The sequence below is a fragment of the Zychaea mexicana genome (genome assembly GCF_025766255.1).
Source record: "Zychaea mexicana strain RSA 1403 chromosome Unknown BDB00scaffold_75, whole genome shotgun sequence".
Lineage (NCBI taxonomy): Eukaryota > Fungi > Mucoromycota > Mucoromycetes > Mucorales > Lichtheimiaceae > Zychaea > Zychaea mexicana.
This window is the reverse complement of record NW_026516738.1, coordinates 185,151-211,719: the sequence shown is the minus strand read 5'-3', so window position 1 is coordinate 211,719 and position 26,569 is coordinate 185,151. Positions and strand designations below refer to the sequence as shown.

Here is a 26,569-nt window from a genome sequence, read left to right as displayed (position 1 = left end):
AATATCGACCACAGGCACTATGGGATAGGGTAAAAAAGAAAAAACAAAGCAGGCAAAAACTCAGATTGTGAACCAGAAACAGCGAATGTATTATGAATCAATCGTTCAAAGCGTCATCTAATGTCCGTTTCCTTGAGTCCAGCGCTTTTTCTTCGAATGCACTCATATCAAAGTTATCCAGCGCCGAGTCATCGTCAAACCCAAACTCCTCATCGTCGTCGTCATCGTCGTCCGCCATGTCTTGTTTTTCGGCAAGTGTTACTCTTTGTACGGGGTATCGTAAAGGGGATCCTTCATGTGTATTTTCGTCTCCTCTGTCACCATTTGCGAGGTGTGGTAAGCGGCTAATGGGTGTGGAAGATGCGAACGGATGATCTGGCGACCAATTGAATTCTTGACTGTCAAAGTTGTCGAGAAAGCTGCTGCTGTTGCTGTGATAGCTGTCATGGTTTTTGATGAGCGGCGACACTGGTCCAGGTGATGTTGGTGATGGCTGTGAGAACAACGTCTGGAACTTTTCACTGAGTACGTGATTCGATGAAGAGCTTGACTTTGCCAGGCCATCATGGTTATCGTCAGCAGGCATTCGCATATCCAGCTTGTTTACTTGCATCACTTTAATCCAATGGTAGATTTCACGGATGGGGTCATGGTCGACATGGAACCTGTAGATAAGACAAACGAGACATTGGCCTACGGTTCACCACGATTAATCCTACACACGTAAAGATATGATCACTCCTTTTACCCTCCACAACGAACAAACGCCTCGCCACTACTGGTCCATTCAATTGCCCCAAAAACAGAAACAGAGGATGAAAACGTGAACTGCGTAATATCCGGCCTGCGACACAGACGCGGAGACAGTACCACTCGAATGATGCCCGTGCTGTCATCTATTATAAATGTGTACAACGGTCAATTTTTATGCGGATATTACCGGGTTTGTAACCCCACCCAAAAAAAAAAAATATCCATGTACCTAGCCACACACTACGTCCTTTAAATTTTCCATTCGTCTCATTCTGTTGCTGGACAACAATGCCATGGATACTAGGGAAACCCACCGTTGAGTGAATCGCGTTGTCATGGCAGCATTTTGCTCTGATCGCTTTTGTACCTCACTTTTTTGACCTTGGTTGATCGTTCATTAGGAGAAAGTTTTTGCGTTTGCTTAATTGTAGCGTTGTGTGTCGTACTTATTTGTGAAATTATATGGCATATGAATATAGGCCGATGTCTCAGATCAACGTCCACCATGCTTCATAGGTAAGTAGGCGGTGGTAGTGGTGGTGATAAAGTGATATCGTAGCACGTTAAACCAAAAAAAAAAAAATAAAGTCAAACGCGCGAGAACCCGTGTAATTGAAAGACCGAATGCTAAGGCACACGAGCGAAGGACATCGTGCGTTTAACCACAAACGGCACTGGTCAACGCGCCAAAGCACCTTTTGTATCTTTGAAAGTGCATGTAGCTTGTGATTTTTATATCTGGATCAATTATGCATAAATGGAAATTGTCGGGTTCTCTCCCCTCGAAGCCATTGGATCCAAGAAAGGATGTTTCCCTTTGAAGTTATCATTTTACTTTTGCCACAATGTCTTTGGGCGTGTAACCAGCGAATTCGCAGAAGAGACAAAGAACAAGCTGCTTTTATCAGCTTGAAGAGTCGACTTGTGAGCTTGAGATATCAATTGATGGGGGGGGTGGATGGCTTGGATTGAAGTTAAGAATAGATCGATTACCATATATACTAGGCGCAGGCAGAGAGACGGGTGTGTGAGCGAGAGAGAAAAAGTTGTTGTTGCCCGCCCGAAAATAAATTGAGGACGCCATGGATTGGACAAGGGCTTATATGACGTAGGACAAAGTGAGATGTAATATACATACTATTTACCGATCTTTTGCAGCGTACAATAAAAGGATACATCGTTCATGAAAGAAAGCAACAGAAAAACGACAATCTGGAACGTCGAGTGAATTTCATTTTGTCAAGTCAAAGAGGCATACTGTGCACGTTAGAAACTAGCTTAATTTTTATTTGGAGACCAGAAGAATAAGATTTCTCTTTGGAGCCTGGAGTGGGGGTGTTTTTTTTGGTAACGCTGCGAGTTTTACCAGAGTACGAAATCATAGGTCCACAAGGCGTAACCTGTTGCAAAGGCAGAAACGGGTTTTTTTTTCTGGCTGGGCTGGCAGTTACACCGAGTTGTAATAGGAAAGGGCCATTTTCGGCTGTTCAACAATTTCAGAGGGCGCAAAAAGCAATAAGGCCGTTTATTTTGTATCGTAGCTGCGAGTTGGAGGAGGGGGGGAGGCGAAAGCAGACAGAGGAGATATAGTAAGAGCGTCAAAAAAGAAACGCTCAATAGGCTTCTTCACAGCGACAAGAAGTGATCGCCATTGACTCACGACTGGTCTCGCTTTTCCAGGGTTTTCTTCAAAAGCAGTTATAACTTGAAATGGCTATATCCCGCCCTTCGATTGTCGAATTGCGCCGGATAAAGAGAAATAAAGAACTGAACACGACAAATAAGAACATATTGGGCGGGATTGTGCACCGGGTGGAAGAAGCGGAAGTATATTGGGCGACACAAGGCTGCTTCAATAGAGCAATGCAATCTATGCTTGTCCTACCTTAGACCTCGAAATTTGCAACAGCTCAGCCGCCCTATTCCAACACCCTCACCGTTTTGTTTAAATACTCTGCTTGCGCCCATCCTCAACAACCTCTCTTCCTTTCCTCTTGTCAACACTTCTTTCAACTTTTTTTTGTTTTGCGAAAAACAAACCCCCATTCCTTTCTTTTAAACTTCTTAGACCCTATCACTTGTCGTGTAACAGCCAGGCGCTGACCGTTCTTTTATCTTCCTTTCTATCCCCCCTCCCTACTGTATAATTAGCTTGACGTCCCTCTATCGCAATGCTTTTGCAACGAGCTATCACTTTGGCCACATTCGGTCTCCTCGCCTTCACTAGCAACCAGTTCACCGCCAGCGCCGAGCCTCTCGCTGTTGTTCACGGTACCAAGGGCGAGACTATCAAGATCTCTGCCAATTACCTTGCCGCCTTTGACAGCGATGATGCGCCTGAAGCCCCATTCAAACTCGTCGAAGCTGACGATGTTTCCTCCAAGTTGATCTCGCTCAAGAAGCGTGGTACTGGTTGTGCCGAGTACTACACCGGTAAGCTTCTTATGACTACTTATCCACCTTCCTTGATTGTGTTAGATCAATAACTCACCGCAAATTATCCAATTTCTTTTGTAAATGCCAGTCTCCAGCGGTGATACCTGCCAGGCTATTGCTAAGGAGTATGGCATCTCCACCGACAAGTTCATGTCCTTGAACGATCAGATTAACAGCAAGTGCACCAACTTGCACATCAATAAAAAGTACTGTGTTGAAGAAGGCTCGTCCTCATCCGGTTCCTCTGACTCGTCCGGCTGCAGCAAGAAGCACAAAGGTATGAAAGATGATACAGATATCTGACTTACCTATAATCGTGATGATTGTACAGATTCACTGATACCTTTCCTCATCCTTTGTTTTACACACTAGTTACCAGCTCGGACAGCTGCATTTCCGTTGCCAAGAAGTACGGCATCTCCCTGAGCGAGTTCTACGACATGAACCCTCAAGTTCACAGTGGTTCGTGCGACAACCTTAACGACGGCAAATACTACTGCGTTGCCGGCGGTTCTTCCTCGTCTTCTTCGGATGACGATTCGTCGTCCTCCAAATCGTCCTCCAAGTCGTCCTCCAAGTCGTCCTCCTCCTCTAAGAAGGCCAGCACCGTTTCCTCCAAGGTCAGCAACTTGGCTTCCAAGACCACCAAGTCCAGCAGCTCGTCATCGTCCAGCGGCTCTGAGAAGCGCAAGAAGCTCCAGAGCGACTCTTCTTTCACCTACTACTGGATTGCTCAGGCTGAAGACAACCCAGGTGGTAAGAAGGTCCCCATTAAGACCTGCGGTGGTAAGACCATTGCCAAGGTCAATGAAAACTACGCTGATGCCCTCGTCATGGAAGGCACTGGTGTCGTTGGTAACAAGATTGTCAACCTTGGTGGCTGCTCCTGCAGCAACTACCAGTGTTTCCAAGAAATCGACCGCTCTGAAGAACCCTATGGTATCACTGGTAGGTGCACATGTATTTTCGACATTCTCAAACATCCACATAGAATGCACATTCTCTAACTGCTTTTTGTACCTTGTACTAGCTTATGGCTCTGCTCTCCGTCCCTACATCAGTATCGCTGCTAACGATCTTGAAAAGAACACCAAGATCTATGTTCCTCAGCTCGATGGTTGGTCCCTTCCCAACTCCAACAAGAAGCACAATGGCTGTTTATTGGTTGATGGTTCGTACAACTTCAAACTGTAAAAAAAAAGACCACGGTTCCTTAAACTCACGCGCGTTGCTATTCATAGATCAAAGCTGGAGCTTCGAATCCAAGCACATTGATTTCTACGTTTACGAAATGTCCAACTACGAATCATTGGACAAGAAACATCGCACCACCAAGGTTGATATCTACGAAGGTGGCAATTGCAAGCTCCTCAACTACCTTTAAAAGTCTCATTTCCGTTCCTGTCACTGTAAACCTTCTCCAGTATAATGAGTCGAAGCTTTGATTTATAGCCGCTCTCCTCTCTACCCTGTCCAGCCCTCTTTCCTCCACCCCAACCATCTCACTTTTTCGCTTTCAATTCATCCAAACATCATTCGCTTGACAAGTCGTCTTTTACCTTTGCTTGTCATTAAATATTTATCGTACTGTACTCGTTTAATTTATGTTGTGCTCAATTCTTTGAAAAAAAAACGCAGTATCTCTTTCTCTCTTACAATGATGGTGTAACATAGTTTAGACATCGCCAACAACAAAACAATCAAGCTTACTCTTCAGTCCACTGTGATGACATGTGTTTCTTAAAGGAGCAGTAATACCAAGAATGACAACGGTGTCTGCACGTTGCGTTATCCGTTTTGCAATACATTGCCTTATACATGCTTAATTCCTAAATCAGTTTTTTAATTGGGTTTCCTAATATTCTATTCATTATTCAAGTGCAGCGACTCCGCAGGACAGAAGGTCGCACAAAAATAATATGTTTTCCCAATATGGCCAGTGCATTCCATGAAAAGCAGTGTAAAGCTTTTTTTGGCCTTTTCGCGGCAAAAAGCACCGTAATCGGATGACAACTGACGAAAGGAGTTGTGTGCGCTACAGAAATCTCCATTGCTGCATGCCTTGTTCCCTCAGTAACAATGAATCCTGCATTTCGTTGTTTGTTCTTCCCCCACCTTTTTTACCCTTTGTACCTCCACTAACCTTTCCCCTGAATGGTCAAGTATGCAGGTGTTTGCAATACGACACTCATCACTCAAATGGTTTAGTGCAGAAAGTATATCTTTGTTTGTCTCCAAATATATTCTTTTTTCGTCAGCCACGTGCAAATTTTCATTTACATGTTACATCATTAGGAGAGCGGGACAAGCAATGATAAAGTAGACTTGTTTCCAGAATATATGAATCAAAGTATTCGCGGGAAAAAGATGACCATACAAGGACATGCATGCTAAATGACAGTTTATAGATAGCATTGGATGCCTAATCCAGTTAAAAAAAAAGTTTATTAGCAATGAAAAGATTTATGCTCTGGAAATCGACCTCCGGCGAGCTCTGAGTGGATGAAGCTCGTTCTCTAGACCGAATGCAATGTGCCCGGATTTGTTGTCCATTCTTTTGACTTCACCGAATGTAACGTCGACTGTGCTGGCTTTCTGGAAGAGGGTCCGCTGACCTGCGTGCGAATATCCTTTAAATTGCTCGGCCGCTTTTTTTGTGAACCCAGTGACAAGCAGCGCAATCTGTGAATTGCCGCGGGAGACGCCGTTTGTCTGATAGAGACTGATGATCCACATGATGACCCACCAAAGTAAAGGCAGAATTGCTATCAACGACACGGTGTAAAATGATGGTGCATTCAAAGTATACACTGGATCTATGGGATAGCAGGCATGGGCGTATACAACGGATGTGGCAGTCGTGGGATTGACAATAGACAGTGCCACGTCGCTCTGGTTAAATGCGGCACGCAAAAAATTCTCGAGCGTATTGCGGTCAGGGTTATTGCTTGCCCAGGTGTCTGCCAATCGGTCTTGAAACGCGCTTTCTCTGAATCCGGTCATCGCTGCCATAAGTGTCAGTTGATAGGCGTAAGCGTTTTGCATGGCTCGTGCTGGACCAAGAGGATGATCGTACCAGAATGATGAGTTAATCAAGAGGTCGTAATCCATTTCAATAGGCTCTCTTGGGCCAGGCTCAAAGAAGAAACCACCTCCTGTTCCTGTCGTAATGTTGTTGAGCGCCATGTGTGTACGAATGGTGCATTCTTGGACAAATGCGTCTTCCGGCCGCTCTATCGTTTCCTTTGAAGCCCGTCCTTGATGCGACAGCGCAACAAATGTCTGATCTCCTACAAAGGCGCGGAGTGCTGGATTGAATTCGTCATTCATCAACGAAGGTACTCTGGCATGCTGTATATCATAAATCGTCCTATTGTACATAGAGCCAGCGTAGTATACACGCGGAGCGACGGGCTGCGTACTGCCGTAAAATTCAGCCAAGGTAATAGCAGTTCTTGTCGTTGGGCTTATGATTTGAGTTTCGTCGAAAGTCCCGTCTTGACATTCGATGTCCGTGTAGAACATAGGAATATCTGCGAACGTCAAGCCTGTCGAGTTTACCATATACCAGTAGTTAAGTGGCATGGCTGTTTGATACGGTGTTGAGTCGAAGCCAAAGATGACAACATATTGCTTTTTCAAGCCATAATTGAGGCGCTGATCAAAGGGATAGCCGAACGATGATAAGTCGTTTAGAGAAAAATTGTTGAAATGCATTCGTCCATTGTACATTTCAGTGGGACTTGTGCAATTAGTTTGGTCCGCGTAGGTAGTGAGCACGACTTGTGTAGCTGGACCAATCGTAATAAGGCCGAGTTGGAATATCACTGCCGGTAAGATTATGTAGTCGAGGCGGATCGATAGCATGACACGGATGGCACCTGGAAACATCAAATTAAAATGTGTAAGTATCACTGCGAAGAAAGGTTACAACTACTCTATGCTATAACAATACCGCCAACTCCTCGAGTGCATGCGTCGTAAACGTCAAGCAAGCTGAGAGCCCCGCCATCCTGCAGACGCACCCATTTATATTCAGACACAGCACTATAAAATGCATTGTCAGATCAAACTTGTACAACTGTAATAACTCTGAAAAACACAAAAATTGTGAGTTCGCTAACGTACTAGCCAATACCACCTGCTATACACATTTTGAGAAGTGTCGTAAGCAATGATATTACTGAGGGTATTTTCATCTTGCCCATGGTATAGTCCAGTGGTTGACCGTTTGCGTTAATGTAAACATAGATAAGCAAGCCCATCAGGATGAGTGACAAAACTACGTTCATGATTGGTAAGAAAACCATGCCGAGAAGATCACGAGCATTCGATAGCTTTGTCATGAAGGCCGTTGTTGTCTTTTTTGGTTTCTCCTATTGGCAGCAGATAGATAAATCATACAAGAAATAATTCAAAAGATGCAATTAGATACTTTTTGACCAAGGTGAGAAGACGGTACCGGATGGATATGATCCACTGAAAGTTGGTTATTATCTCACAAACCTTTTTTTCATTGGAGTATTTTACATCTGCATCTTTTTGAAGAGCCGCATCCATTTCGCTACTTTGCTCAGTGGCTTCTGTTAAGTTTCTTTGACCTCTCTTTTGTGAGTGGGAGACTACCGAGCTACCCTCAATTTGACTGTCATTAAGAGGCGAATGCGTCGTGTCCATTGCAATTCGCTTTAGGCTCAGAAAACAACTATTAGGAATACAGTAGAGAAAGCAGAAAAAAAGGATGGATGCGAAAGAGGTGTAGAAAATGAAGCGAAAAAAAATGGGGCTGTAAAGGCACACTGGAGCCATATCAAGTAACATTGTGCGACTGCGCCATACTGTCTAAATGAGTACGGGTTCTCGCTGAGCCGCATCTTCTTCAGATTCTATATATCTGACGGAAGTTTTGTGCTCAAAAATATCGTTATTTCTCACAAAGCGAAACAATCTGCAGGTGTTGCTACTGTTAGTATCTCCATTTCGAAAGACTTGGTAGCCTGCTATTGAAAGTAGAAGAGTGGCATTTACCGCGATGGCTATCCGATACTGCTATAGTGCTCTAGTTGGAATCGCCGAACTAGGGTAGTGGCTAGTTTTTGTGTGACATTATTTTCCGCTAAAGTGCTCGCAAATTGTTTATTCGAAACCGGAAATCAGGAGAGCGATAAGGCTTAAAAATCTGACAAGATGCCACGAATCATGTTCAATTGTTTGGCAAACGCTTCGCAAACATACAGTGACTCTATACACAAACAAGAAAGGTACGACCATCTGTGCTCACGCCGTTATATTGTAATGTTCTATTATGATATTTTAATTATCGCAGAAGTGGTGGTTACCATATGTTAAGCACCCTCTCAGATAGCGCTTGGCTTGCACACGCGCAAAAGGAAAAAGCAAAAAAGGGATTGTACTTCCCCGCTAGCTTCGCCACAATTGTAATGTGTTAAAGAAAAGGTACTTGGATGTACAAGTACGTGTATTAGCGAGTGCTTACCATACAGTTTTTTTAGAAGCGAGTATACTATTAATGCTGCACCATGGCACTGTAATGAGAAAGTACTCCCATGCGTACATTTGTGGATATTACTGTATATATAGTCAAGTTATTCATTGTAAGAAACTAGTAATCCCATTTCACACATGTCACCGCATCTGTTGATGGTTTCTGGTACTTATGTACAGAAGAAGCACGTCTGTAATAGCATATTATAATGGCATAGTAAATGACAAGTTCACATCAGCAATGACCACGTTGCACAGAGAGCTCCACAAAACGTTTTGGGTATTTTTAGTGGCAACCGCATGATGGCGAAGGATGATTAAGCGCTAACCGCTTATACTTGTGAGAAAGAAAACACACCACCATTTGTGGCCTTGTCTCTGCAATAACATCTTCGACTGCATAGACCATTATGCGACTTTAAGTCGTCAGTTTATACGACGGCCGAGCATCATTAAACGATAACAGCGTGGATATCGAAAGGAACGCAGTGATAGCGTCAAGAAATCACTTTTACTGCTGGTATAATACTAGCCGACTACAAGTTTCTCGGGAGTTCATTACATTTATAAACTATGTAACTGGCACCGCTGGTAATATGACAAATAACGCTTTATCGACGGTTGACTCGACTATACTTTTTTTTCAATTGTGAATGTGGCCTTTTCGAGTTCAAAGGAAACCTTTAAACGCCCAGGGCACGAGGAGAGCAAACGAAGAAGGCTGTAGATGCAGTATTGCTCATGAGAACATCCAAGTGATCATAACCGATCTGCACTTGTTCACTGTATCAAAATCGGTTATTACGAACTCTGAAGGAAAGATACATATACTATGCAGCACCCTCACACCTACATTAGACACAATGATCGCGCCGTTTACTTGGAGAACAAAGCAGCATCTGCAGCTATCAGTACTTAGCAGAAGAATCGGCTAATAAGTTATCTATAGAAATGATGTAAGCACACATCGATTAGCTTTTATTTCTTCACTACCACTATTAGCGCTACTACTATTAGTTCTCCTATCTTTTATCAACACGATCATTCGTCATAGGGTTTTAGAAATAACTAGTGTAAGGTGCAATTAGTATCGCAACTGGGGTCCAGTTTTGCGGCATTGTCTCGCGCAGGTACAAACGAGCGACAAGACGACGAACGCTTGATGGGGGTCTGTCATGTGGTGATGCACAAAAAACGCCTTCATGGTGTCATTCGACTAACTGCAGGAAGAGGAGAGAAGCACTTTTTGTACACACGTTCATGTTATAGTAAGCCGAAATTCGTGTGTGCGACAGCACCCATAATCTTTCTTCTTCTATGTTCGAACTAGTAGTGCGCAATGAAAAGATAATGATACTAGCGTATCCGGATTGCGCAGTTTGGAAAAAGTTGCATTTTGAGTTCATAATGATGATGTGTGTGCACTATTTTATATCGTTTCATCGTGTGAGGAAAAATGAGGAGAATCTGAGGCAATTCAGGGGCTATTTACATACAACTACGTTGTACACTACATATGCTTCTCTTTTGTTACTGCGTATTTTGAGCATGTCATGGTCACATTGGGTGGATGAAATGCAAAAAGACGAAATTTTTTATTGAAACAAAAAAAGTAAAACGGATAGGCTACATTTAGTTTTTCTTACTTGACATGGTGATAGCAAACAAATAGACGATTTATTTGTTTATGGTTACCCAGCTTTGTCTGTGTTGAGAGAGGGACGGTATCACCTTCATGATGATGAACCCTCATGCGGAACAAAAAAAAGGCGCTGTTTTGAGCATTGAGTTTAGTTGTTACTGTGGAAACGCAGGTTCTTGCTTTCTCGTAAAGGACAAAGAAATCTATTCCACCTTGCGATAGCGCATTATTTTTAATAATTGGTAGTAATTAGAACCGACGTGCGCTCTTGGAATAAGCAACTCACAGCAACCTGCATTATACTATCGCTACTCATTGTATTTTTATATGAAATGCTATAATTTTCGCGACGTGAGCAGGAATGTTTACACATGTTCCAAACTTGGAACAAGCTCTTGCTCACCAAAGCCGATCTCTGGCTAAAAATGGCACACTGCATAGAGTATATGTCCGTAAATGATAATGCAGTCTTTCGGCGCAGTCTGATGAAACACGCGGACGAGCGTCCCGTTAGCGTTTGCTGCTGTGTACAAAAGCGGGTGCGTCAAGCTAATACACACCGATATCCCGCTTATTGAGGTCGCACAAGCACCAAGTCGGTGACCAAGTGGCGTAATCTTATGTTGCTCATGCCGAACGTTCCCTCTCCCTTTCGCAAAGCCCAAGGGTCCTACTTCTTTCTGTCGGCTCCAGTACAAGCTGTAGATCCTCATTGTACTTCTTTCTTCTTGATAGAACATACAATATATGAAATTTTGATACTGAATAAATCATTTGCTACTATTTTAATTTAAAGAAAAAGTGAAAGAACAAAGGTGCTCACTTTGATGTTCTAAGTTGGCTCACGAGACATGATGCTGCTCCATTTTCGGCACGGATTTGAATGGCTTGCTACGCGAAGGTGAGAAGAGGGGTTTGGGGAAATGGTCCCGGCATCGCAGGTTGTACTGGAAACGCCAAGTGCTACTTGGTGAAGCACCTGGTGAAGCACATTTTTATGGTATTTCTGTTATATAAGACTTCCCCTTCCTGTCGATTCACTTTCTTCTCTCCTCCAAACTATTTCTCTCTCGCTCGCTTGCTTCTTTACTCACTCACCCTCCTAACCCCCCTTTTTTCCTCCAATTCCCCTGTTTTTTATTCGAATGGTTTCTGATAATATAAACATCCAACCTGGAGCGACTTCTGAGCTTTGTTTCCAGTTGGTCCGTCCACCAACAAAAACAAGTCGCACAAATGATAATCAACGCAACAATAACGAGCAGTCATCTTGTATGGGCATCATTTCATCGTTTCCCATCATACACGAAACACCTAAGCGTGGAAGCAACGGTAAAAAGCTACACAGCACCGATTCAAATTCCACCGGAGTGCAGCAGCACCAGCAACACCCGCCACAACAGCGTGCAAAGTCCTCGGAACTTCGGTTCAAGATCGAATCGGTTGGTACACAGCTCGAGGAAGACGATGACCTGGAGATGTGTCCTGCCCGAACACGAGTGGGTTGGCCAACTCAGATTATTCCTTGGTGGAAACCAAATCATCCTTGCGAGAAGCCGCCCTACTCGTATGCCACGCTCATTGCACACGCTATTCTAACAAGCAAAGATGGTCGCCTGACTTTGAGTGACATTTACAAGTGGATCTCGGAGAACTATCCTCATTATGTGCTGGGACAGCAAGGCTGGCAGGTAACAGCTTGATCATTTTCTGCTTGACCAAATCAGCTACTAGATAACTCATTATAAGAAATCATATATCCTATGTAGAATTCCATTCGCCATAATCTATCATTGAACAAGAAGTGGTTTTTCAAACTCGACCGCCGTCCTACGCAAGCCAATCCTGGCAAAGGCTGCTACTGGACGCTAGTGATTGGAACCGAACAGATCTTCATTGACAATCTGACTCAGGCTGGTGGTCATAGTCGCAAACATCACGACATCGGATTGACAGCGGAACTGTCGATGGGACATCGACGAGGATCATGTTACTATGGTCCTACTTCCGTCGCTCCTGCCACGGACGTACTTGGTTCCACCGCATTAAGTCATGACAATATGCTGATCACGCGTCCGGAAGATTACGAATCACCGAAAAAGACTCCGGCTTCCAAGGAACCCGCCAAGATGTCTCCCTTGTATACCACCTTTCGCATGAACGATCAAGCGGACGACAAAAAGCGCGAAAATGGATCTCTTCACAAAAAGCGCATCAACAAACGAAGAAAGCAGCAAAAGAAGCGCCGGGAGCCGGGATCGTATGCCGAATCCGAATACGACTCAGGTGTCGATGTCAGCAGCAAATATGTGCCTCATCACAAGAAGGATAAGCAACAGCAGCAGCAGCAGCAACCATCGCCATCTACGACAACCACTACCACGACTGTTCCCACGACAGCAACCACAGATTTGCCATGGCAGCAAGATCTGTTGGATCTGACGTTGGATGTCACTCGCCCCTTGTCTCAGCTCAATCTTGGTGATGATGCCAATGCCTTCATGTCATATATTCCTGATGACAGCAGCAACACGTCATGGATGCAGCCTTGGTTCACTACTGATCCCGCTTCCACCACCGCTATAGGCGCCCCCGCCCCCGCCATGGCTTCTCAGCAGCCCTTATACAACAATGCAGTGCTTGATCATACGCAGTGGAACGTGGAACAGCAGCAATCTGCTTGGGACGACACATTGCTCCAGCTGCAGAACACTGAAGACTTCTTTACACCCAACATGACTCCGTCCACTTCTTATCCGACTCTGCTTGCATCGCGATATGATCCGGCCGACGAGCCGCGAAAAGACTGCATCGATGAACCGCAGTGCTCCTACGTCGCGGATATGACCAGAATTGAAGAAAGTCTCAAAGAACTAGTAGCCATCCAGCAGCAACAGCAACAGCAACAGCAGCCACAACCACCACAACATCAGCAGCCACCGGATGTCGCTACTGTTGCTCCTTCTGCTGTTATTCTTGAGCAAGAAGAATCCAAGTTATTGCACCAGCCACTCGTTATCAACTTGGACGACGAAGTGACCACGCAATACCTGCATTTCGAAGAAGAAGAAGACGATGGTGATGCCGATGATGAAACTGACGGCGATGACGACGATGCTGTAGAAGTCCAGCAACAACAGCCAACACATGGCTATGGAACGGTTTCTGACTGTGATAATAATATTAATCTGCTATACCCTGGGAGCGTAGAGGATGCGCCTAGCTCGATTCTCGACCACCATGAATTTGTATCTATGTCTCAATTATTGTACTCATAAAGTTTCTTCTTGATCTTCTTCTTCTTCTTCATCTGTATACCTTGTCCATGTCATGTCTAATACATACCCTTCTTTTACACTTTCACAATGAATAAAACATTGCTTTTGCTGCTGTATCATCAATGAAACAAGTGCCTCGCAAAAAGCGCAGCACATTCCGATATATGGAAGGACAATAACAAACCTCAAACAGTTTACGGTTTTCAAGTCAAGATTCTCTCCCCCCCCCCATCGAATGTAATGAACGCATCAGATGATAAACGACGGTCAGGAGACACGGTCAGATAATTCTTTTTGACAAGACCCATAACAACCACCCATTAATGGCATAATCCGCAATAGGCTTCTTTCACGTATACGCAAATTTATGGGAGTTTATTTTTGGGTTGCTCTTCCAAATCATCGTAAATTGTCAAAAGGAATAACGAAAAGATAGAAAGGAAGAAAGGAAGAAAAAGAAAGCATTGTGTTTGGGATGGAGAGATGTTGTGTCTTGTCTTGTCTGAGAGTGCGAGAGTGAGGGTGTTTATTCTGTGGTAGTTTCTTCTTATATATCAAGGCGCGCCCGGTCTTTACGCGTACAAATCATCGTCGCCACCTTCTTGGCCGAATCCACTTTCACCAGTGCCGCTTACGCCATCCATTGGCTGGCCAGCATTGTTGCCGCTTTCGGGGAACTTGAACGTGCCAAAACCACGCTGTTGCTGCATGTTCTGGGCAAACATCTCATAGCGACGGATGTCTGCATCACTGACAGACCGACGTGCGAAGCGCATCGCTTCTTCGAAATGTACTCTATTTTGTTTGCACGACTTTGAGTTTTCCTTCTTCTTATAAACAAACAAACAGCAATTCTTGCAAAAAAAAAAAAACGAGCCTGAGGAAACTTACCGTGTGATATATGCAACACCCTCATCATCTTCACCATCTTCGTCCATGCCAATGTCTTCGCCAGCCTCCTGCTTGGCCTTGCGCTCCTTCTCCTTTTGGATTTCACGCTCAATGTCTTCTCTAATGGCAAGCTTGGCTGCTCGCTGGCAGATTTCGCCAATATCAGCACCAGAGAAGCCGTGGGTGTTCTTGGCAATGTAGTTTAAGTCAACGTCGGGAGCAACAGGAGACTTGCGAAGCTGAGCTTGAAGAATGTTCATACGTGAGCTCTCATCAGGAAGAGGAATGTAGATGAGCTGATCCAAACGACCAGGACGCAAAAGTGCAGGGTCGATTTGGTCTGGACGGTTGGTTGCACCGATGACAAAGACGTTCTATAGAAAAAGAAATAGTAAGGATCTACGATCTAACACCTCACAGAGCTTGTGTCTCTTTATCTTACCTTCTTTGCGTTCATACCGTCCATTTCTGTTAGGATCTGGTTGAGAACACGGTCACCGGCACCACCAGCATCACCCATAGAGCCACCTCGAGCCTTTGCAATGGAGTCCAATTCATCAAAGAACATCACACAAGGAGCGGCAGCACGAGCCTTGTCGAACACATCACGAACATTGGCTTCAGATTCACCGAACCACATGGTGAGCAGCTCGGGACCCTTAATAGAGATGAAATTGGCCTGGCATTCGTTGGCAATGGCCTTGGCAAGCATAGTTTTACCAGTACCAGGGGGACCGTAGAACAATACACCCTTGGAGGGGCTCATGCCGAACTTCAAGAACTTTTCAGGATGCTCGACAGGGTATTGGACAGTTTCCTGCAACTCCAACTTGACGTTCTCCAGACCACCAATGTCGTTCCAATTGACAGTGGGCACTTCGACGACAGTCTCGCGAAGAGCAGATGGGTTCGAAACGCCCAAGGCATACTAAAATAGCAATACAAAGTAAGCAACTGCTTTATACGATATATCTATCAGCTTAAAGGATAAACAGAACTTACTCGGAAGTTTTCCATGGTGACAGCCAAGCTATCGAGCACCTCGGCGTCGATGGTCTCTTCTTCAAGATCGATCAAGTCCATCTTTTCACGAATCTGTTGCATAGCGGCTTCAGAGCAGAGCGAGGCCATATCAGCACCGACATAACCGTGGGTCTCAGCAGCGATTTGTTCTAAATCGACCTCGTCGTCAAGCTTCATGTTCTTGGTATGGATACGCAAGATTTCGAGACGGCCAGTAGGGTCAGGGATGCCAATGTCGACTTCACGATCGAAACGGCCAAAACGGCGAAGGGCGGGATCAATCGAGTTGGGACGGTTGGTGGCAGCAATGACAACAACGTTGGAGCGAGCCTTCATACCATCCATCAAAGTCAGCAACTGTGATACGACGCGACGCTCAACTTCACCGTTGGTCTGATTTTTTACAAGTGTTATTAAAAAATAAATTAATGAATTGTTATTGCAGCAATAATTTTTGTCTCTGTGATTTTACCTTTTCACGCTTGGGAGCGATGGCATCAATTTCATCAATGAAAATGATAGCAGGAGCGTTCTTCTCAGCTTCCTCAAAGGCCTTGCGCAAGTTGCTTTCAGACTCACCAGCCATCTTCGACATAATCTCAGGACCGTTGATGAGGAAGAAGAAGGCGCCGGTTTCGTTTGCAACGGCTCTTGCGATAAGGGTTTTACCAGTACCAGGAGGACCGTACATGAGGATACCACGGGGTGGCTTGATACCGATCGATTTGAAGAGCTGGGGATGACGCAGGGGAAGCTCAACCAATTCACGAATCTGAGCCATCTGCTTGCGGCAGCCACCAATGTCATCATAACCAACTTCGTTCAAGTTCTGCTCTTCATCCTCACGCTTGATCGGGTCACCTTCACAGTGGATAATTGTGTCTTGAGCAACCTATGCAAAATGCAATCATGCAAGGTGAGTATACCCGGTTTTCTCTCTGCTGGCTTTTCTTTCAAATTCATTGATGCGCGTTATACACTTACAATACAGTAGTCTGCGGGGTCAGTTTCAACGACCTTGAATTCTACAGCACGCATACCACCACGGACGAGGAATAAGTCGCCCTTACGGACAGGTCGATAGGCTTCCAAGAAGTAGGGCTTCAAGTAGGTTTCGAACAAGTTGCCGGTGATACCCTCAACAGTATCATCAATGGGCAAGACGTGGATACGCTTGCCATATTTGATATCTGGACAAGGGTGAATGCTGATGATATCACCCAATCGGATTCGCAAGTTATTACGGACGACTAGAAAAGAGTGATAGATATGATTAAAAATGCGAAAAACGGTGAAGCAAGGCACAAGGACAACAGGGGCTCGTAACCTTCCGCCCATAACATCCCATTCTTCCTAATATTCTCAAAACGCCCACCAGCATCACTGCAATCCTCCAATACCCAAGTGTACCAACAGCTGCGCATATAGAAAAAAATTAGCTTACCTTTGTTGACTCTGGCCTTGTTGTCTTCAACTTCGTCATCAGCAAGGACGATCAAGACAGTGTCACGTCTCTTTTTGCCCTTGACGAGAACGGTATCACCTCTGAAGAGCTGAAGGCTCTCCATGGTGGCATTGGATAAAGTGATTACAGAGTTGTCGTCATTTGTGGCATCATCCACCATAAGCTTGTTAGGTGCTGATTTGCGGCGCAGGATAGCGGTGGCGGGATCATGGTTGGGATCGACCTCTTGGTCTTCAGTACCAGCGTTGGGTCTAGTTAATAATTAAGTTGAACAGTGGCGTTAGAAAATACACTTTTATATCAGTTCCTTTGAAACCTTTCCTTTTCCTTCTCATTCCAATCAGTTCCATGTGCACAAGCATCCAAGAATGTCAGGTACTGGTAGAACTTTCATACACACAGCACAGACGCACATACTGCCACACATCACATAGACCCGCAAACGCGTGTCATGTTCACACAAATGGCAGTCGTTCTTCCTTTCTAAACCTTTTATAGCCATAACTATTGTATACTTACAAGAGTTTAGCTTTATCAGATGAGGACATATTTGAGAAGGGACAAGAAAAAGTTGTTGGGGGAGAAAAGGAAAAGCGTAAGAAACGGACGCACTTAAATGCCGGCAGGTCGACACGTAAGCTCAAGCCAAGATTGAAGTCCGCGCCGCGCTCCTGCTGCGAATTTCATTTTGTCGTCACTTTTTTTGTGTGTGGGTTCAAATCAGTTAAAGTCATGAACAGCGATCTGGATCGAGCACAAAGCATGCTGAGGGCAATCCCGCTCATGTCTAAGGAGATCGACGATACCATTTGTGAAAAAGTTTTATCGTTCCTAGACAGTGTCATTGCAAGGGGCTACACGGAACAGTTTGATTCCTGGCAGATTCTTGACATATTAAACCAGGTGCATAAACTAAAAACAATAGATACAATCGCGTTCTTTTACGGTTTTTTATTATCATAAGAAAACTACTTGGAATGCCGTTCTGGAAAATATACTGAGTCCTCTTTTTTATATTTCATATTCGCTTATTTGCAAACAAATTAAAAAGGCATGCGAGAAAGCAGGTCAAGACTATCGCGTGAACACGTTATGCTATCGATTGCTAGGCAGTCTAATCTCCCACGGAAAGCAGCAAGGAGATCGCATGTTTGCCAAAACTTTGGACCAGTACCCACAACTTCTTAAACGTTTATGTGCTGATGTCAGATCCAACGAGCCAGCCGTCCGTTGCGCCAGTCTAGAAGCCTTTAGAAAATTTCTGAAATCACCTTGCGGAGCTCAATGGTACAGTTTCATTATTCATGCAAATAGTCCTAAACATTGGATGTAGTAAGTTCTAATAACAACATTACTGTACTGCTTTACTCGAATGTTTAGGATACTTAATAATGATGAAGCAAAACTGGGGATATCCCGTGGATTTATGGACGATAGTGCCTACGTATGTGGCATCTTTTCTTTGTTGCTAGTGTATGCATGCAGGTGCAGAATGAGTGGTGACGGAGACAGGCTGTCAAGCGTAATAAGTAATATTTCCTTTTTCTGCAATGACAGGTATCCTCAGAAAGCTGCAAAATCTTTGAGCAATTAGTCAGCCTTGGTGAAGATAACCAGAAGCTTCGGACGCTTTGTCAGATCCTGAATCCAGCGCAGCAGGTCAGGTTGGTGTTACAAAATCAGGACGAGCTTTCCACAGTGGTGCCAGCTTTGGATTTCTGCTGGTATATGGCCAATGCACGTACCTCTGCAACTTATGCATACATGCTGAATGAACGTCTTGTAAGTTATGATTTGTTTATTTGCTTCAATGTTGATGTGAGAGAGAGAGAGAGGTTTCGATCATCTCCCCCAAATTTTCGGCTAACCTTAACTTTAGTTATTGCCGCTATTACATGTGGTTAATGTGGGTAATCGAATGGCTCGCACTCGCGCTATTGAAATCATGTCCGTTATTTTTACGTGGACTCCTAATCCCTTAGCACTTTTGGTCGATGGAGCTCAAGGAAGCGATGACAAATCACACAATATCAAGCTAGGTAGAGTACACATGGATACCGATAACACATCTTCGCCGTTGTAACTAAAAGTGTTATTTTAAGCATATGACTATATCGTTGCCGAAGCTTCCAAAATGATTTCCAATCCATCCAAATCGGACCAAATACTTGCTGCTATTTCATTGTTAGAATCGTCTGTGATTTTACTCCAGCGATTTGCCACGTCCGATAATCCAGAAATCGATGCTTTACAAGCTGACCTGCTGACGATCCTTAATGTCTGCGTTAATCATGGCACTGAGCTTGGCAGAAAGGTAATTTATTGTCAGGACTTTCTTTTTAAGTACTTACCTTCAACTGTTTAAAAAATGGCTGTGTTTTAGTTACGAGTTCTAGCAGGATCTGAATATCGTCTATCGCATTTGATAAAGTCAATGGCTCAAGCTGTGTTGAGGGCTATGGACTCTTTGTTTATCGCGCTTCCTGCATGCAATATGGTAAATCCGGTGCTTTGACATACTAAAACTATGAATAAGTTTTAAGACATTGTTTGCGATGTAGGATGCATCACTGGAAAAATTGTTTAAAGTGCTTTCAAAACAAGATCTATCCTCGGAACCACTTGTTCTCAAAGCCACATTGAAAGTAATTCTTACTATGCTACACAGTTTTGCAAACAAAGCCGAAACCGATGTGATCCAAGCTACTATGAAACTGGTAAGCACTTTTCTTTGTAATTGGATAATGCTAGCTCCACAAATGTCTAATATCACAGTGATTAGTCAGCGCGCAAGATGCTGGATATATTGGACTCATCAAGTAGCATGGATGGTCGAAGTGTATCACTTATTTTGGAGACATTTGAAGAGCTACTGAGCCACGAAAAGCTGAGCATTGTCATCGTAGGAAAGGTAATCAAAGGATAAAACGTTATTGCAGAAGGATTTCAAATATGTTGACGTGGTCATTTTATTGTCGTCAAGGATATTGCCGAGCCGCTGATAAGCATGCTGAATCTAAAGCTCTTGGAAACTGAATGGGATATTCGCGACGCAGTCATCGGGTTCATAGGCTCTCTTTTTAAGCAGGTAAGTTTTAAAAAGACAGAAGCAATTTTGTGACAAGTTGCTCATAAACATTTCTAGCCAACGTCAGATGTTAAAGTATCATTTGCCTTGGATCATGGATTGCCTTTACTTGTCTTTGATATGATCACAGACAGGGAACCTTACGTACGCGCAACTGCTTTGGATGCATTACAGGTAAACATATATAAAGTGAATCTCTCAATTTACTCCAGCCTAATCTTACTATTTCTGTGCAAGAATCTTATGCAAAGTAAAGACGGATGGATGTTCATCCAAAGAAATCAACACACTCGTCGAATAGCCAGCGAACTACCAGGAATGCTCTACGACACCGAGGCCTTTGTAAGACGAGCAGCGCTGGACGCTATTCTATGCTTGGTAGCAAACAGGTCGTGTGAAGGAATGGTTATTGAGTCAATGGCCTCTTCTGATCGAAAGTCGTTAAAGTGAGTCATCATATATGTGGATGTGAACACTATAGAAAGGAACAGATTGGGCTTACAAATGCGTAATTAATAGTCCGGTAGTAGTGGCAGCACGAATGGATGATTCTGACTCGTCAGTAACAATACGGATGTGTCGGCTCTTTTATGGTTTATGGTTGCTTCATCTGCATGAAAGCGAGCAGCATAAGCGCACGAGACTCGATCGTCACAAACCAGAAAGCAGCGAAGCTGAGTATCAATCCATCTTCTATATGCTTCAGGGTGATTATTGGATCATTGAGGCGGTAAGTAGTATGATGTTATGCAGAATATGTTGCATCAGTTAATTTAAATTGTATACATCTATAAAGAAGAGAGGGCTAACGTGCTAGGAAAACTCTAGACCACCTCAACGGCACGACGGGTTCGTGCAGAAGCGTATGATATCATTCGACGGATATTGGATGAGAACCAGAGCGCCTACGCGCCGATCCAAAGAAATGACAAAAAACGGACCATCCAAGAAGATGCTGACAAAGACACTCTGTTTCTGGAAAAACTTTCAAACATCGATCTGGAGAAGCTCAAAATAACAAGCAATCCAGAGCACTTGTACCAAGAAGCATTGGATATCAATGCAGAGATGATGATGCATTCTCTGGAGCCCAACCATCCCGATGATGATCGTAATATCCTGGATTGCTACAATTAATTCTACCTGCAGAAAAAAGCCCTCTTCCCGCCGCCATCCATGCATCTCCACACATCCTATCAAAACATTCATGCAAGCTTTCTTTTTGTTTTGTCTTCATTTGCATAATAAAGTATATTTTTCTATGAATACAAACACACAAGTGTGAAACAATGGACCTGCCTGATAATTATATGGCTAAGTTTGCTGCGTCGAAAGGATCTCGACTCAAAGGGGGATAAAAGATGACAACATAATAGAGAAAGTAGTATAAATGCTGAGATAATAAGAAGAGGTAGAGTGCGAAATATACTAGATGTCAAAAATTTACTCCTTCTTCTCAGCTTCCTTGGCGGCTGCCTGCGCTGCCTGCATGCGCTTCTTCTTGATCATGGTGTTCATGTACGTGCCAACGCCTTATAAATCAACAGAAGAACCTCCATCGTCAGTCATCCCATATTTAACCTATCCTTGTCCCATTAAATCCCATCTAATCTCGTTTTGTGCAACTTACAGAAAGCAACGATCTGGAAGAAGGGAACCCAGGTGTACTGGGGCAAGAAGTTCTGTGCGAAAATAAGAGTGACGGGCGACACGCACCACGACACCTTTTGCATAGAAAGAAGACCACCACGGACAGCGGTCTTAACCTGGGCGAGCGAACGGCCACCAGCAAGAATGGTCATTGCGGTGAGGTATACTGTGTAATTTCAATTGCAACCCGCGTTAAGATTTTTACTGCTCTTTCATCATCCATGGATACCATCCTCTCTTCTCCCATCCTCGCAGAATTCAACACATACCTGAGTTCATCGTGGGCGAGATGACAAAGTTGGAGAAAAGCAACTGGCCAATCTTAGCTTGCTTGGGGCTCTTGCCAGCAAGTAGCTTGTACATAATCTCGTATAAGTAGTGGTTGAGAGGACCGGAAATAAATAAGCCTATAATGTCAAAACAAAGCTTAATAATCCTCCTTTTATCTCTTTTTTCATGTTTATTTTCATCAATGTTTCCCTCGAGAATATAGCTTACCGTATAATGCCATTTGGATAACTCGCTTGTCAATCTTCTTGACACCGGAAAGTTTTTGAGCTGTCAGCTCCTGCATACCGGCCAATACACCGCTGGTGCAGGCTTTAGTACGGAGAGGATTAGCAGCCAATTGCGCGAGGTACCAGGCTAACCATGCTGGAATGGGGGCGGCGGCAGCTGTCGACATTATGCGAGGTAATGGAGGTTGTGCGGTGTGTCCGGGGTTAAAAAGGGAGGGTGGGGAAGAAAATAAGAGAGTTCAAAGAGCCGAGAAATAAAAAAGCTTTATGTGATGATGGTCTCACTTTGCGTGACCCCACAATTCGAGACAGAGGTGCACTGTCTGAATTGGGCAACCTGACTTTGAAAAGCATATTGCTACTCACGTAACCTGTTACAATCGTGAGAGAACTGTGGTAAAAAATATTCAATGGATAAAAGAGGATCTGTAAGCAACATGTCCTCGAAGCGCGGCTACTACTGATTCCAGAAATGGGTTTCTAGGGAACTCAAAAAATGGGTTTGTCATGGTAACCAGTTCTGTTCCCTAGGAAACGCAGTTACTATATGTAGCTTTCTCCTTGACTTCCCATCAGAATGTTGCTAGTATGTGGATAATAGGTAGCAGGCAGCCCTGAATATAGATGACCGGCAATTGCTGGGGGTATATTTTATATCTCAGCCAACCAGCGTTCGGATCGGTACGGCCGTTCGGTCTTGTATACTTTTGCCACGAGAATTTTTTTTAAATATATATATGCTTTCCCTTACTTTCTTTTGTTTCTTTTTTCTCGCACCTAGCTGTGTCCTTCATTACCTCCATAAACGTCAGCTATTAAATTTTCTCAGCGGATACTGTGAAAATATAGCACTTGGTGTGCGATCTTAGGTCACAAGCAGCAAAGGAACGTGGGTAGACTCATTTGTTTCAAAAATAGGTAGTTCAATATTTAGCCGCTATATTATCTTTGATGTGTTCATGCTAAACCTTTTTTTCTTATCTGTTACTTGACAACCGACGTCATTGCTGTTTGTGGAAAATGGAAAATCTGGAATACAAGGTGTATCCTCAACATCAGCAAAGGAAAGAAACATCCGACAGGGAGCCCTGCAAATCATCGATAATTAGTAACTTTCAATAAGGAATGGTGCTAGTACACACCTAGATTAAAAAAACTGGAGCGGCACGTATATATGGGATTACGCCGAGATTGTTGGTGGAAAGCCTCATGAAAACGTAAGTGAATGACATTGCAGAAACGCTAGTCAGATGTACATGACCGGGGTGTTAAGCAAATCGATAAAGTCGTAAGGATTAGCCTAAAAGAATGGTTGTTGAAAGGAACGGCAGCAACAGGTCTCTTTGATTCCAGTTTCGCAAACAGGTTAAAGGTTGATTGATTGTTATGCGATAAGCGTGGTGCTAGTGAATTTTGTTAGATAGGTGATTGAGGGTTTAACGCCTAGTAAAGTCAAACATCACGGTGTCAATTATGCTTAAGTAGCGAAGTGAGAATGCGATTCGAGAAAGAATGCTAGTACTCGAAGCGAGTCATCTTAATTAAAACTATTGTGCCGCAACCGTGGCTGTATATGTCTAGAATATTTGGTCTTACAAATTAAGTGCTTCCTCGTCTCTCTCTTTTTTATCGAATGCTCCATTCTTCGCATGAATTTGATCGAGTCTGTGCTTCTCTTCGACACATCCATATGCAGAATTTTTAGTTAGTGGCCACAAGCAGCTTTCAAGATTCAACTTGTTTGAACTGATGAGCGCTATGTTTGACGCGATCAAGGGTGCATGTTACTTAAAGCTCTTGTATGCGCGGGAAATCCAAGGCTAACAATGCTGTTGCATAATATGCAGAGATACGACGGCCTTTGCATGGTAGAGTCATAACCACGTGTACATACACAGCAAGTGAGAAAGTATCGACAATTTTGCTACCGGCCGTGGAGTTTGTCGAAAATGTTATAGTAACTATACTCTGTACATGAATGATGATGATGTTGCTGTCAATCGTGCTTTAAACTTAAATATCGAGGAGGAGTTCCCCTGCACCACAAAAGCTACAAGCATCGGTATGCATAAATGACACAATGATATAACTTTAATAACATCTGCCCTCGACAAAGAAAAACCTGCATTATTTTTAACAGCTTACATGGTACGTACCATGCGGGTAACGTATGTAGTAATACTCGTTAGATTTATAATAATGAGTTTATGAGCGGCAAGAACGAATGTATTATGTATGATCTATTATACTATTATATACAGTATCTTCAACACAGTAACAACTACAGACATGATCCAACGTACAAACTACATACACATATTGCAGCTATTAACGAATGGAAAGAACAATATAAAAGATACGATGCAAATAGTGCTTTCATCACAATTTATCTACTACCACTGGCGGTTGTCTTGAACTTCAATTTTATTTGCTACTTTTGCGATCAAGTTCACCCAACCGTGTTCATCACCATGGTTAAGCAGCGACTGCTCTCGCTTTGGGATTCTGACAGGGACTTCCTATGGTGCTCCTGGGCTGATCTGGCCTGCGCGACCAACTTTTTTAGCTTTGGAACGTCATTATAAAAGTTTATCTTATTCAGTACTGTTTTGCTTCGTCAATTTTCGTTCTATTAAAACTTTCAAGGTAATTTAACTGCGCTTTTTTCTTTTGATGTATAGGAGAAATGAGTTTATAGATTGCTATGTATGACCGCTATGATTCACTGATGAATTAGCTTATGGTGCGTTCCCCTTATAACCGTCAAGACTTTATATTGTTTCAATTTGATTCTTAAGCACTAAACCTTATAAAGTGTTTGAACATCAAGAACAATGACAGGTATACATGGTGAAAAATAAAAATGTATAGGAATAGCAATAAAAAATCGGCGTATACCCTGAAACTGGGCAGTGATTCTTCCGTCAGGCGCACGCGTCCTTCTTCGGGTGCCTTCTGCTTTCGTCGTAATGGCGGCATCTTTTAAATGAAAGGTAAAAAGAAAAGACGTGTAGGACGTAGGCGATAGGCGAGTATATATACGTATAGGAGTTGTTTACTCATTCTTGTTTCAGGTACGTGAGTTCTGCCGGCCCAGCTAAATTGGGAAAAACCGGTAACTTTTGGCTTCCCATGTTTTTTTACAAACATGAATGTTTTTTTTTCTTCAATAACGAAAGCAAACGAGTTAAAAAAGATATTTTGAAGCACGTTGGACTGTATAATTGCCTTTTGGGGACGTTATAACAGAGTATAAGCTGAGGTAAAAAATTGACGGTTATAAGGCGAACGCACCATATATATCAAATTTTAGTTATTCGGGGTGGTACGTGAAACGCAGACCATGTTGAAGTCTTTATCTAGAAGTGGGGAGGGGTTGAGTAGGTACCACCATCAACAAGACGAATAAGTTTATGCTTATTATAGTGGGTATCAAGTACGTCACTGCTTTACCGTGCCGCGAAACACGAGTCATCTGGAGCACATAACACCGTCAATGTGTGATATGAAGACATTTCATCATATAGTTATGATAGTAGTCTATTGTTTAGTCTTGGATGACGGGTGCTATGTACAATATTTTCTTTACTGCTTCGCAGCAAAAGACAATCCTATGATGTAAGACGTGTTAAAATTTGTTGTATGATGATAATATTGTTGTGATTAGTGATGTATAATATATGCCACGTGTATGACTAAGGATGATCCACCCTGTTAAGTATTACGACGGTGATACCAGCCGTTTATGGCGTATTACATAATAATTAAAGGGCCTTTTTAATTGTTGGTGGCCATCCCGCCAAAAGCATCAATTGACTTGCGACAAAAGTAAGAATGGTAAAGAAGAAACATTGTTTGGGGTTATCGGAATTATCTGCTTGACACTATCAGTGATTGTCATTACATTAAACTGCAAAGGAAAGGAGTTTGATAAATATTGTTGCGTTCGTCATTAGATAAAGCGATCAACAAGGAAGTCAGCGCTTACATCTGGTGCGCATGCACTGGTAACAAAAAATAATACTAAGTTCACGAACATAAGATACACAAGAAGAGCGCTCCGAATATATTGTAACCGTCCCCAAAATATTATCGACAGAAACTTGATGCACGGATCTTTTGCGGGCTTTTTCTCCTATCAGAGTGTAATCCTGTCCGGATTGCACGTAACTGGGAGAGAGGGAACAAGACGGATCACTCTCATTTCTCTACATACGGAACTCTGTATATGCACACTCTTTGTAAAAATAGTCATCACATGATCATTTCGATCAAAAATATAGATAACACTGCTGCTGTCCGCAACTATATCATAGAAGC

General features: G+C 43.3%; 8 protein-coding genes across 8 annotated transcripts; 4 read left to right on the top strand and 4 right to left on the bottom strand.

Annotated features, from left to right (window-relative positions):
- Positions 1-13: 13 nt before the first annotated feature.
- Positions 14-1,334, bottom strand: BDB00DRAFT_566988 (uncharacterized protein). Its single transcript, XM_053117886.1, has 4 exons — positions 1,126-1,334; positions 983-993; positions 749-896; positions 14-665 (listed from the first exon to the last, which is right to left on the bottom strand). The coding sequence occupies exons 1-4, from the start codon at positions 1,149-1,151 to the stop codon at positions 98-100; spliced, it is 753 nt and encodes a 250-aa protein (XP_052976443.1). The 5' UTR covers positions 1,152-1,334; the 3' UTR covers positions 14-97.
- Positions 1,335-2,924: 1,590 nt separating this feature from the next.
- Positions 2,925-4,573, top strand: BDB00DRAFT_875632 (uncharacterized protein; the record flags this gene model as incomplete). Its single annotated transcript, XM_053127378.1, has 5 exons — positions 2,925-3,186; positions 3,278-3,466; positions 3,562-4,137; positions 4,220-4,360; positions 4,431-4,573. The coding sequence occupies 5 exons, from the start codon at positions 2,925-2,927 to the stop codon at positions 4,571-4,573; spliced, it is 1,311 nt and encodes a 436-aa protein (XP_052976442.1).
- Positions 4,574-5,652: 1,079 nt separating this feature from the next.
- On the bottom strand, positions 5,653-7,535 carry BDB00DRAFT_875631 (uncharacterized protein; the record flags this gene model as incomplete). Its single annotated transcript, XM_053127377.1, has 3 exons — positions 5,653-7,070; positions 7,145-7,236; positions 7,318-7,535. 3 exons carry the CDS (start codon positions 7,533-7,535, stop codon positions 5,653-5,655), a joined length of 1,728 nt encoding a protein of 575 aa, XP_052976441.1.
- Positions 7,536-11,391: 3,856 nt separating this feature from the next.
- Positions 11,392-13,726, top strand: BDB00DRAFT_839366 (uncharacterized protein). Its single transcript, XM_053124693.1, has 2 exons — positions 11,392-12,027; positions 12,106-13,726. Exons 1-2 carry the CDS (start codon positions 11,482-11,484, stop codon positions 13,612-13,614), a joined length of 2,055 nt encoding a protein of 684 aa, XP_052976440.1. The 5' UTR covers positions 11,392-11,481; the 3' UTR covers positions 13,615-13,726.
- An 85-nt stretch (positions 13,727-13,811) lies between these two features.
- BDB00DRAFT_839364 (transitional endoplasmic reticulum ATPase) lies at positions 13,812-17,638 on the bottom strand. The gene is made up of 8 exons (XM_053124692.1): positions 17,513-17,638; positions 16,973-17,244; positions 16,513-16,778; positions 16,001-16,420; positions 15,508-15,921; positions 14,948-15,433; positions 14,506-14,879; positions 13,812-14,409 (listed from the first exon to the last, which is right to left on the bottom strand). Exons 1-8 carry the CDS (start codon positions 17,539-17,541, stop codon positions 14,187-14,189), a joined length of 2,484 nt encoding a protein of 827 aa, XP_052976439.1. The 5' UTR covers positions 17,542-17,638; the 3' UTR covers positions 13,812-14,186.
- A 53-nt stretch (positions 17,639-17,691) lies between these two features.
- BDB00DRAFT_839363 (armadillo-type protein) lies at positions 17,692-21,306 on the top strand. The gene is made up of 14 exons (XM_053124691.1): positions 17,692-17,896; positions 18,045-18,280; positions 18,374-18,437; positions 18,551-18,775; positions 18,873-19,032; positions 19,096-19,307; positions 19,377-19,490; positions 19,555-19,710; positions 19,776-19,904; positions 19,977-20,081; positions 20,139-20,255; positions 20,319-20,527; positions 20,601-20,811; positions 20,910-21,306. Exons 1-14 carry the CDS (start codon positions 17,726-17,728, stop codon positions 21,216-21,218), a joined length of 2,418 nt encoding a protein of 805 aa, XP_052976438.1. The 5' UTR covers positions 17,692-17,725; the 3' UTR covers positions 21,219-21,306.
- Positions 21,307-21,310: 4 nt separating this feature from the next.
- BDB00DRAFT_941179 (uncharacterized protein) lies at positions 21,311-22,523 on the bottom strand. The gene is made up of 4 exons (XM_053129365.1): positions 22,230-22,523; positions 22,001-22,138; positions 21,712-21,897; positions 21,311-21,613 (listed from the first exon to the last, which is right to left on the bottom strand). The coding sequence occupies exons 1-4, from the start codon at positions 22,414-22,416 to the stop codon at positions 21,525-21,527; spliced, it is 600 nt and encodes a 199-aa protein (XP_052976437.1). The 5' UTR covers positions 22,417-22,523; the 3' UTR covers positions 21,311-21,524.
- A 935-nt stretch (positions 22,524-23,458) lies between these two features.
- Positions 23,459-24,834, top strand: BDB00DRAFT_790554 (uncharacterized protein; the record flags this gene model as incomplete). The annotated part of the gene is made up of 3 exons (XM_053120966.1): positions 23,459-23,466; positions 24,511-24,548; positions 24,575-24,834. 3 exons carry the CDS (start codon positions 23,459-23,461, stop codon positions 24,832-24,834), a joined length of 306 nt encoding a protein of 101 aa, XP_052976436.1.
- Between the last annotated feature and the right edge of the window lie 1,735 nt (positions 24,835-26,569).